The 12,676-nt window shown below is 43.3% G+C and overlaps 2 protein-coding genes across 6 annotated transcripts in view; both read left to right on the top strand.

Annotated features, from left to right (window-relative positions):
• Positions 1 to 12,676, top strand: part of LOC3289648 (uncharacterized) — a 139,870-nt gene that overhangs the window by 47,384 nt on the left and 79,810 nt on the right. The window lies entirely within an intron of this gene.
• Positions 9,900 to 12,252, top strand: LOC133393317 (uncharacterized). Its single transcript, XM_061657800.1, has 2 exons — positions 9,900 to 10,597; positions 10,668 to 12,252. Exon 2 carries the CDS (start codon positions 10,687 to 10,689, stop codon positions 11,719 to 11,721), a length of 1,035 nt encoding a protein of 344 aa, XP_061513784.1. The 5' UTR covers positions 9,900 to 10,597; positions 10,668 to 10,686; the 3' UTR covers positions 11,722 to 12,252.

Genomic DNA, 12,676 nt, shown 5'->3' with positions numbered 1-12,676 from the left:
TTTGCTTTACGATCGTTCGCCCCCGTGGTGGTGGTGGTGGGAACGGAAATCGCCCCTGCCCCCCGCAATGGGATCAATAGCGAAGGACCGCAACGGGTACCGCACAATGGTCACTAGGAAAAGATAGAAACTATGGGAACAATGCTGTCATAAAAATATTTAAAAAAAATGAATTAATAGTAAATGAATAAATAAATAAATATTAAAAAATAATAAAAATTACAAGAGTTAAAAAAATAATAATGTTTTTTTTGTACGTTTATAAAGCAAAAAATCCCTCAGAACATATTGCTTAATCAGACTCAAGTCAGGTTTTTTTGACACTCAAAAACAAGTGTATCCAAATCGTTCACTGAAATTCCTTCATTTAAATTAATTTATTATCATTTAAATTATTTCATGAATAAATTAATCATTTCAATGAATTAGTTTATTCATTAAATGCTAAAAGAAATCATTTTTTTCTTAGAAAGTTTCACATATTATTTAAAAAAACCACTAAATAATAATAATAATAATAAAAGAAAAATAATATAAGAAAATTAATAAAATAATAGTAATTATAATGATAATAGTAAAAAAATAACGATAAAAATATTAAATTATAATAATAATAATAAAAACAATGATAATATCAACAATAATAATAATAATAATAATAATAATAATAATAATAATAATAATAATAATAACAATAATAATAATAATAATAACATAAATAATAATAATTAGGATAGTAATAATAAAAATAATAATACAATAATAATAATAATAATATAAATTATAATAACAATAATAATAACAACAATAATAATAAGGATAGTAATAATAAAAATAATAATACAATAATAATAATAATAATATAAATAATAATAACAATAAAAATAATAACAAAAACAATTATTATCATAATATTATTATTAAAGGACTGAACAGCGCAAAGTTAAATTAGCATTATTCGAAATCGTTTGAGTGAGTACGTAGAGAAAGAGGAAGCAAATAAACCAAATGACAACACAATGAAAAAAGAATAATATAACTGAATGACTAAATAACAACAAAAACTCGAAAAGTATCCGCGTGGATACATTAATCTTAAAAAAGTCATAAAATAATTAAAAACAATTAATTGTCAATCCATTAGAGCAAACTATTCTCACAGAAGAACAAACAAACTGTAAAAAAAATTATGAAACATTTACACGGGAGTTCCACGGTTTTTTCATTGGTGCGGCTCACGATTTGTTCCCGGTTTATCATTTATTTTTGAATCGTTGGCACAGTTCATTGGAATCGTTTGTTTGGAAATCAACGCAATTGATTAAAAAAAAATCAGAAAAACGTTGAATAAATCGTGGTAACAATCCAAAAAAAACTGCGGGAAACATGCAAAAGTTATCGAGAATCAATGAACAAACGTTTTAATGTTTCGCTTAGTTGTGCAGTTGATGCAGTGTGAACGGAATAATATGTTCCCCTCCCCCTCCCCCCCTCCCCTCCCCTCCATTGTTGCACCATCAAATTGTCCACTGTGCGGTGCGCGCGCTCGTAGCCATATTATTTGCTTAGAAAATATACAATCCAGCCATAAAACCAAACGTCCCTCCCGCAATACACGCGCTCTATCGCCCCCTTTTGCATCGTAACGCTTGGTGGGGAAAATGAAGGAAAATATTCCATACCGGCCCCCAAAAATATGTGGTAGCGTCACTTTTATCGCCTGCGATGTATGCAATATCCGCGTGTGCGAAAAACGATCCGGATACGGAGCCGGGGGGGGGGGGGGAATTGATCCCCACCAGAACCGGGCCACTTTGCACCGCCATTTTAATGAGTTTGTTTACCGACTTTGGCTAATAATGTGGGTAGAGTGCGTGGGACAAGCCAAAATCTCGGTACATGTTTAGCCTATGCCTATAAATGGAGCGGACCCTGTCGCTGCGACGTTTGCGGCAGTGTGCAAGACAATCTTAACTTTCTTCAAAAATTGTGAATCAAAGGAAAGAGCGAATCGCAGGGAAGGGTATTTTGGCAGTCGGAGCGGAATTTATGGCGGCCGCGCGCGCCCACTCGTACACTTTGGCGGCAATTGCGGGAATGCTTTCGTGTGTGTGTGTGTGTGCGCTCCTGTGCCGCCTCTTGCTACAACCCTCGAATGGGTGGTATGTGTAATTTTTTCGGCTTCCTTTTTTTTTTTTTTTTTTTTTTTGGTCGCGTTGTTGCCAATCCCGACGACGTAATGGAGCTTGCCGTACTGTGAGCTGCGTTATTTGTGCCCCGTTTTGAATGTGTAATGAATTCCCCGCTCGGCGGCAGCAGCGAACCAGCATGCCAGCCGCGGGGAAATAAAAATTGTCGAACGTCAGTAAAAATCGCAGCGGCTGAGACGCTGGTGAAGATTTTTGTTATTTCCAAATCGTTTCATTCACCCGGCTGGAATGCTTCTCGCTTTCTTCTCTTTCTATTACTCTCTTTTTTCCTTTTCTGTCTCTCTCTCTCTCTCTCTCTCTCTCTCTCTCTCTCTCCCTCTTAACTCCCCTCCCATCTTGGTGTAATATCGGATGACAAAAAAAAAGGAAAGAAACGAAGGCAAACGCACGCCCGTACCCATTTCCTGGAAGTGCTTTGATAGCTTTGCGAAAATGTTTGCATACCTTTCAGGCGTCAAACTCGCCCGAGCGCGCGCGAGCGCGCTTCCCCTGAAAACGGCTACCAGCGTGCTATGAAAAGATCCTTCACATACTTCACACACAGCTCGCGAGCACAAACAAACGGCACCAAAGAAGACCAAGGCGCGCCTGTGAGGCAAAGTAGCGCGAAGAAGTAATAATCTAATCGCACTTTGGGCCCTCCTCTCCCCATTGCACCCGTCCACCGGTGGGGAGGAAATTTCGCTTCGTTTGTGCCCCCTTTTCTGCGAGAGCATCGCACTTTTTTTAGACTCCTTTTTTCCCAACCGACTCCTCCTGATTCAACCTTCTCATGAATGGTGGGCGAGTTTTAACGTTCCTTCTTCCCTCCCCAGAGCCCTTCGCCGGTATTATTTGAAACCTGTCCCGACCGTGCTATTCGCCCGCCCCGGTTCAAATCCGCTCGCTTGCGACGTCCATCCATCGAGCTGACTGACGAAATTGCTCGCGCCTTGCTGACAGTAAAATTCATCTCACCCAACAGCAAAACGGACCCTTTTACTGATGTTAAAGCTCGTGAAACACACACACACACAGGCAAAGTGAGTGCGAGAATGCTGATTGTTCTATGATAATGGGGCAAAGCTCGGCAAGAAGCGGAAGAAGCGAGCCAATCGCAACAAGCGGGCAAAGTGCGCCCTGCAACCCACACAAGCGTGCACAATCACGCGCGTCAACCTTCCAAAACCAAATGAAATGGAATGTGTCGTCGTCGTCGTCGTCGTCGGATGAACCTTTTGTGCAGTTGTGGCAACAACAACAACAACAACAAAATAGAAAAGAAAACGGAAAACAACTCCCAGCTGAAGTTTTATCGTTTGAAGAATCCCGCTAACGAGAATCATTACTGCCACCCTCCCGCTCGAAAGGCGCACAGTCGGGCCGTTTGGTGTTTTGTTAGTCAGTGTCAGTCTCTGTGTGTGTGTGTGTGTGTGTGTGTGTGTGTGTGTGTGTGTGTGTGTGTGTGTGTGTGTGTGTGTGTGTGTGTGTGTGTGTGTGTGTGTGTGTAGGGAGAAGTGCTTTGCAAAAGTTCACAAAAGCACATTCGCACATTCGCATCGCACTATCTTCACTTCACGGTCGTCGCCTGGTGTGGCCGCTTTCGGAGGTTGATTTTGAAAATCGTTTGTGTTTATTTGTTGACCTCTTCTTGTTGCTGTTCCTTCCCTCATGCCACCCCGGGCACGTATTTTTCCCGTATGCATATGCCCAAACCCGAATGCACTCTCGTCGCGCGAGCTGTTCCTTCCACCAGGGAGTGTTTTGGGGCAGTAGTAGTGAAGTCGTTATGGAAAACTGCGCTTAACAGGGAACAGCGAGGTGTACCGAAAAGTGTACCGACTGAGCTGACGCAAGTGCATGCATTTCTATGGAGAACGCTTACACTTGAAGGGCGATAAGTAAAGATTACATCTCGGCAGGCGCTGCGCTGGGCTTGGGAAGGGGAACGGATGCGTCTAACGGTTTCTATTTATTGCTCCATAAAATAATATTATCTGTTTTCATTTATGCTTTGTTTGGTTTTAAGTATCTTTTAGACAAAAAAAAATCAAAATTATGATTCATACTTGACAAGTTTCACGTTAAAATCAATCACAGTTTACATTTTGTTCTGATTTTTTTAATAAATAAATTTAATATTTTTTATATACATTGGTTTCCAGAAGTTCTAATAGCCGTGGGACACTTTATACTCTTTCTTACGTGAAATGAGGTTAATTTAATGGGAATTGGACTCTATAGCATCCTTGTTGAACAAATCCAATTTGAATTTCCAAACCGCCAGTCCAAAAAGAGCTAGAGTCCAATTATCACCATATGAAGTTTACTTCCCATTAGAAAAGGTCTAGGAAATTTCGCACAAATATGAGAACCCCTCGACAACTCTGTAAATGTCACTCCTGAGGACTCTGTTACATACAATTTTTGGGACTTTTCTGTTGCTTTATGCAAACCTTTATGTTTTTTTTTTTCATTTTCATCTCTTTTCTTATAATAAAAATAGATGTTTACCAAAATTGTTCACAAATATCAAAGAATCTCGCCAATTGCATACCTCCAGACGCTGGACGGGACCACCGAATTTGCCGCGCCTGATAAGAGACATTTTGTGCTGCAAATTGCATACTGTTAGGCGCTTACCGGGGCCGCTTACCGATCAACCCACACAAATACACCCAGCTACGCTACGGATCGCGAAGCTTTTGCCAGCTAAATCCTCATAATAGACACAACTGATCTTTCTTGTGAACTGCCTTCTACCCTTCTGCTTGCTCCCCTCCCACCAATACCCAATCTAACCGACCGTGGTGGCAGCGGCAAGCGGGGAAGGGAAATTAATTGCGATTTACTAGCGTGATGCATCGGGGATCATTGGGACCGGGCGTCTTTCGCATCCTACATGGTGCTTTTCTACCTATGGGCAACATTGTGTGTATGCGCGCGTGTGTGTGTGTGTGTGTTGTGGGACGGAATTTTCCCGGGAAATTTCAGCGCGATGTCAAGCGAGCAGTTCGATCCAAACGGCGGCCGAAGCAAACGGCGTATCGTTTGTCAGCATTAGAGACGCGCGCAAAGTCTCTCCACCCACACTCCATTCTCCCTCCAGACCCCCACGGGACCATGGGGTGTCAATTTTCCATTTCTTGCTTCTTCTTCTTTCTTTTGCAAGGGAACTGAACTAAGAACTCTGAGAAAAAGAAACCGTGGGATTTATGGCAATTGAAAGCGATGGTACCAGTGGGGCCGGAGGCCAAGGGCAACAAGCACATGGGGGTACGGTACGGTAAACCTTCCTGGCAGGCGGCGGACCGCGTAATTTGGCTCGAAAGCGCTCAACACGGGCACACCGCAACGCGTTACAAAGGGGGTGCCAAACTAGAAGCAACAACACCAAAAAAAAAAAACGAGCAGTATTCACACCTTTTCGAGGTGCAGGCGAAAAATGCTTCCCCACCGCCCCCCCCCCCCCCCTTGACAGAAAAGAGGCGAGACCACTTTCGTTTTGAAATTACAAAATGGTACGTAAAACGCTTACTCGGAATGCAAATGAACAGCGCTCAGTGCAAGAAGTGGCAGCAGTTAGGAAGTCATCTTGTCGCCGCCGCCGAACGAGGGAGCAAGATCGAAATCGCATTTTGCATTTTACCAGTATGGTGCTGTGTATGCAGTACTAACACACACACACACACACACACACACACACACACACACACACACACACACACACATAATAGGGACCACCCGCTGTTGGTTTGGGCAGGGTTGGCGGCACTTGCCGCGGGGCACGTCTTGGCGTGCGGTTCGTCGCCTGCTGCCCGTCGTGCGTCGTAACGCACCCGCAACAATTGGCTGCGTCTCGGGGGGCACGGGCGGCCCTGGCGGGGTGCTTTCGCATTGTAAAAGATTACCATATCACAGGCAGCGGACGCCGGCGATGCAAAACAGGTGCGAAACTACTGCTGCTGCTGCTGCTGCTGATGTGGGCTCCAAAACTGCATAAACTGGGGAATGCAAATCATGCGCTCAACCGCAGCATCGTTCTGTGTCGGTGGTCGGTTGGCAAAGATGCGCAAGGGTGTTACGGCGACCAAGAAACCAAGAAATGGTAAGTTGGGGTAAGGTGTCGATTTTTCCTGTTCTTTTTTTTGTTTCTTCGATTTGGAATGCGCACTGTTTGTGACACTCGATTTAACATATTTTGGAGTGCGGGCGTCGGGCAGGAACGGACCAAATTGATGCAATATGAGGAGAGACAGAGAGAGAGAGAGAGAGAGAGAGAGAGAGAGAGAGAGAGAGAGACGGGTTATAGCAAACGATCAGCAGCAGCAGCAGCAGCAGTTGTCACCAAGCGGCAAACTGTCGCACGTCCGCAATCCCGTACCAAATCGAGCAATCGAGAACAGAATGGGGTTTTTTTTTTTGAGGTTAGTTGTTTGGTTTCCTTTTTTTTATTTTTTTTTTCCTAAGACGGTTGTAAAACCTTAAAATGGAAAGCACAGGGAGCAGCAGGGTGGTTTGCTCGATAAAAAATAATAATCTAACATGCTAGCACCGCACTAAAAGTGCTTGAAGAAGGAATGGTGGCAAAGCGTTGCTCCAAAATGTCCAAAAAGGGTGAGAAAATGATGCGCGCAATGATTCGCCATTCGGTGGCACACTTTACGGCATTCACCTTGGCGCCCCGGAATGCCATCAGAAGCTCATCGTGCAAGCACGTGAAACCATGCAACCTTTTTTTTTTTTTTGTTGTTCTTGGCTTCGACAATTTATTACCCCCCAAACGCCGACTCCTCGGCCCCGCTCGGCCGGGGTCATCGACAGGGCGAATGCCGAGTGTGGGGCGAATTTATACCGCCTTGCTAACCTCCCAGATGACCCGCGCCGCCCATGTAGACTTTTATAACCGTCTGCGACGTATGCAATCGGACGCCTTCCCGCGCGTCGTGTGTGGCTGGCGCCGGGACTGTTCCCCCTAGGAGGCTGTCCCGTCGCTTTTCGGGTTCTGCTTAGAATCGCCAACGTACGCACACACACACGTGCACCCACACACACACAATCCACGCTACATTAAACATTCAATTGAGTGAGAAATGGAAAGAAATGTTACCCAATCTCACCAATTCCTGCGTGTCCTTCCAGTGTGTGTGTGTGTGTATGTGTGTATGTTTGCTACAGCTTAGCTCTTCTCCAAACCGATCCCTTTGCCCCCTTCCCCCTAGCCCCTCCTCTCCTTCCCAAGAGCAGGAGCAAAACAAAACGCACAGGCAAGAAATGTTGCTTCGTCATAAACCGGGCTTCCAAATTTTTTTGTTGCCGCCTTTTGCACGTTGAAGGGTACAAAGCACCACGTCGGAGGCTGAAATTTAATATGAAAAATCTAAAGGGCCATCATTGCCGATGGGATTGAGCACGGTGGGAAAGGTGGCGGCGGTTTGGCCGAGTCAAATTCATGCGAAGGAAAGCGCATTCTTCTGCACGGTGCGCAAAAAAAAGAAGACCAACGCGGCCCGTGTGTTGAAGTTTTATATTTCCTTTTGCGCCCACTGTTTTTTTTTTTTTGGGCTTCGCCCTAGAACACGGTTGGAGTGTGAAGCAGGAATGTTTTGCCTCGCTCGCTCGCTTACAACGCACACGTTGCCATGGGGTTTTGGGCTGGCACGCCGTGGCGGCATTTGAAGTTTCGTTGAATAACGCAATCGCATTTGACTGTGAGTCAGGCCGGGGATTAAACATGGGGTGCTGGCAAACGGGGGGGGGGGGGAGGGGGGGGGGGGTTAAAAATCGAGGAAAGTGTTGTTGAAAGCACGCGAGAGGAAAAAATCACACGGGATTTGGATGACGGCATGAAAACAAAAAAAAAAAAGAAGAACGGAAGCTGATTTTCCATAACCCGCCTTCCCGAACGCCGATTAAGCTTTAAGCTGCGGACAGAGCCTGTGTAACATCAAACGACTGCAGCGTGTGCAACACGCTAGGGCAACAGCAAAGCAAACCGAAAAACGGAAACGGCTGTAAACACTTTCGAAACATCAACAACACAGCACGGCAGGGCGATCGAAGGGCGGGGACAGGAGCTCACCGCGCCCACGCTCGCGCGCTTATCGGGTTAATTAGCGGAGAAATCTTCGGTGCAGATAATGAGCTTACTTCAACTCGGGCCAGTGCGTACGGGCGGCCAATCGTCGCCGCCTGGGCATGTTGATTAAGTGACAGTTTAATGCCTCCGGGGGGGGGGGGCCTCCCTACGTTCGACCAGCGTTTCTGGCGTTGCGCCGGTTGCTGACGGGACAGATAAAAACCATTCGCCATCATCCGCCAATTGGGAACGCTGGCACGGGCAGCATGATCCACGATAAGTCAGTTTATTCGTTCAGCACAGTGGGGGGAGTTGCTGTAAGTGTATTGTCATTTTTTGATGATTTGTTTGCAATCTGAGGTATTGTAACACTAAGATTTACTTTCATACGCTGAAATAAACTGCATCATACAATAAATTTAACGAAAATTATGCAAAATCGCTTGCTCCTATTAAGTGCCTAAAACTATGCAATATGGCAGTTTTTATAATTTATTGCGATTAATTTTCATATTTTATTGCATACTTTTAGGCGTTCTAACGCAAACTTTTACATAACAGTGCATACTTTTAGGCGTCCAGAGTGCAATGTTTTGCAATTTTATCAATTATTGCGATTAATTTTCATATTTTATTGCATACTTTTAAGCGTCCAAATGCAAACTTTTGCATAGCATTGCATACTTTTAGGCGTTATATGTATCATTTATTGCGATTAATTCATTTCATTTCATATTTTATTGCATACTTTTAGGCGTTCAAACGCAAACTTTTACATAGCGTTGCATACTTTTAGGCGTTCAGCGTGCAATGTTTTGCACAAGCCTGCTCAGAAGGCAACTAAATAGCCATCCACAACTCTTTTTCGTTCAGACACCCTTTCTCATAGCCTCATATTTAAAAAAAAATTACTTCTCAATCGAAACAAATGGCGAAATTTGCGCATAAATACAGCGGCACTGATAAAACAATTTTCCTCACTGTCCCTTCCTGCTACTGCACGGATCAAAAGCCTGCCAGATACTTGGGACCGGCCAGTCCTGCGACCGTGCTGCATCCCTGCCTTGGGTCGGCAAAACCGTTGCGGGGAAAACTTCCGATCTAATCATGCTAATTGACAGTGATTAGCTTTTAATTTGTGTATCGATTGGAGCGCCACTCCGCCATCTTTCGGCGTGGACACTGGCGCGGGAGCCGCAAGCGGGTGAGCGTTCGAGATGCTGGGAGGGACGAGTCAAGATGCTTTATCGTCCCGTGCCGTCCGTCAGCGATTTTGCAGCGCTTCGGAACGAGTTATCGCATTACGTGCTCGGTAAAAGCCTGCATCGTGCTGGCGGCAAAGGTCAACGCGATGGCGAACGGGTGATAAAGCCCGGCGAAAGTTTTTATCCGGCTTGGAAAGGTAAAACAGCAACAAAAATCTGTTCCATCTACTCTCCGCCCCAGTTGCTGCTGATGGGTTTAGTTAACGATTTATGAGACGTACTTCAACACACCGCCCCAGGTGTGCACGGAGAATGCGACGAGGCGAGCGTTTGCTACAGACCTGCTGACTGACGGGGTCGTCACCCCACTGCTCGCTTACCCCTTCTTTGTACACCGCTGTGCGTTTGAGTAAAAGTACAATTACAGGGTTTTCCAGTGGTTCTGATAACTTTGAGATGCTTAACGGACTCTATCGCACGGGAAGTGATACTTTTGGCGCGTTAGCGATAAATCTGTAACTTTACTGAACTCTATGTGACGGGAAGTAGATTCTTTGGCACCTTTTTTGGACAAGTCATTTGGGTGCCGTTTGCCAGCTGGGTTTTCGTATACATGAGGTGGTTGAAGTATTGCTATTTTCAATAATACACATCAATATAAAATTTGCACTATATATGGCTATACACATTTATTAAAATTATGATCAAAGCATGATATGTTTTGTAAATTATCGAGTGATGTTATTTTACTTCAATTTATGTTGCTTTGTTATGGAAGAGTAATAACATTCAAGTCAACTAGCGTTTATAAACATTCGCGAGTGAAATCATCTGCTGTCAATTCGAATGGGTGGGAAACAACTACAACAACAATTTTCCACAACCAAACGCATTCCGAAAATATCGCTTCAAAAAAGGTTTCATGCTGTCGTGGCTGTGCTGTGCACCAAAACATAATAGTGCTAATTCGTGAATCTTATTGCACACAGTATGTATTTAAGCCCATAACACTTGAAGTAGTTGTAATTATTTACGTGTTCCGAATGTTACAGGTGTTTCAATATAACCGAAATCATTGGATGCTGTTTGTGAAGATCGATTGTGTCATCATTTTACAAGCAAAAGTAAGTCATTGCATATCCAATGCCTAAGAGCGCTTTGTCCTCTAATGACTTTCTTATATATACTATACAGCTCAAATATTATAACAGACATGGAGCCCAATACAAGTGCAGCTACACGACGTGTTGTAAAAACCACATCCGATAGCGACAGGAAGCGGGTCATAACGGCGTATGAAAATGGCTCAGCTCCATCAGCAATAAGCCAAATGCTTAATATAAAGAGACCAACGGTGTATGGAATCATAAATAAATACAATGCAACTTGGCAAATCGCTGCAGCTAAGCGTGGTGGCACCTGTAAAAAAAAGTTGTCGCAGGATGCGGTAGAAAGCATTCGAGCCTGGATCGACGAAGATTGTGCGATCACGCTGAAGTCACTGGCACAGAAAGTATTTGAACGACACGGTGTACACGTTAGCATCTCAACTATAGCCAGGGAAGTAAAGGGCTTCAACTACTCCTTTAAAATGCTGCAAAAAATACCTGAAAGGCGCAACACAACTGCTACGATCGAGGAACGTACCACATACGCCAGAAACTTCTACCAAATAACAAGGGCATTTCCTGTAAGCGGATTAATATATTTGGACGAAGTGGGATTCAACGTGAGCATGCGGACAAGCAAGGGCAGATCTCAGAAAGGAACGCCAGCAGTAACCGTGGTTCCTCAAATTAGAACTAGAAATATATCGATAGTATGTGCAATGAATTCGAATGGGATCGTACATTACGTCACCCACAACCAACCTGTAAACAGAGAGCTATTTACCAATTTTATTTATGAGCTTAAAGATATATTGCGATCCAAAAACATTAATAGAAGCTATTTAATAATGGACAACGTTGCTTTCCACAAGAGCCAGTCCGTGCAGGAAGCTATAGGAACCGTTATAGACAAACCTCTCTATCTACCCCCATATTCTCCCTTTTTAAACCCCATAGAGAATATGTTTAGCAAGTGGAAGAATTATGTAAAAAGATCTAACTGCACTAATCACGACCAACTAATGGAAGCTATATGCAACGGAGCAAATTATGTTACCGCAGAAGATTGCGAAGGGTTTATAAACAACATGTGGAACTACATGTCACGCTGTTTAAGCGGTGAAGAAATATTAGATTAGATGTATCTTTATTCTTTGATAGCTCCTTTGATAGAATTCAATAGTTTTATTCAATAGTTTAGATAGATGAGATTAATTAGTAGTAGTTAAGTCGATTAACACTTCAATGGAAAACCGTACTCCAAGAATTTTTCCTCAAAATGTGCTGTGCAGTTTCCTCAACAGTTATTACGTTTTTTTTTTTCATTAGTTAAGTTCTTCATCTTTAGATGGAAAAACGATACTCAAAGAGTTCCTTGAAAACGTGCTGTGCAGTTTTCTCATCATTAATTACTTTTTTTAGTCAGTAGTAAATATCTTGATTGTTAGATGGAAAACAATACTCAAAGAGTTCCTTGAATAAAATACAATGCAATTTTCGAACGTTTCTTAAATCAGTTTGTTTTAGTTCTGAAAGAAAAACTAAGCTGTTTGCTTTCTTAAACCAGCTTTTATTTACGGCAAAACCCTGCCAGTATATGCCATCGTCAAGAGGCCCGGATCGCCATACAACACATCATGCTCCCGATTCATTCTTCTACTCAACACTTTCTGTTCAAACATACCGCTAAAGATGACCCTAAGTAGCACTCGTGTCCGTAGTAGTGATGGGAGAATTCTATAAAAGCCTGGTTCAATTCCGAATGACTTCGCCAGAGACGAAAGCGCCTTAGAAAAGTTGGTGCAAAACTCCAGACTATGAATCAACCGAAGCCGCTTTTTCGGGATTAGCAAGACGAAAATCATGACGATATCGAATACTAAGACAGCGTGCCGTACAAGTGGATTTGCCTATTTTCTTCGGTCGAACTACGTTTTATGATATTCTTCAGTATAATTTTTTATTATTCTTTATTATATTTTTTAACACATTCAACTTTCGCGCACAAGCTGGTGCTGTCTTTACTCCGAATGGCTCTGACGATTTAAAAGCACTTCAAAGCACGCTGTCTTAGTATTCGATATCGTCATGATT

The sequence above is a fragment of the Anopheles gambiae genome, chromosome X (genome assembly GCF_943734735.2).
Source record: "Anopheles gambiae chromosome X, idAnoGambNW_F1_1, whole genome shotgun sequence".
Classification (NCBI taxonomy): Eukaryota; Metazoa; Arthropoda; class Insecta; order Diptera; family Culicidae; genus Anopheles; species Anopheles gambiae.
The sequence above is the reverse complement of the archived record's forward strand: the minus strand, read 5'-3'. Positions and strand labels throughout refer to the sequence as shown.

Bases quoted from the DNA above. Each gene is read 5' to 3' on its own strand.
- LOC133393317 (XM_061657800.1), top strand. From the start codon at position 10,687: ATGGAGCCCAATACAAGTGCAGCTACACGACGTGTTGTAAAAACCACA.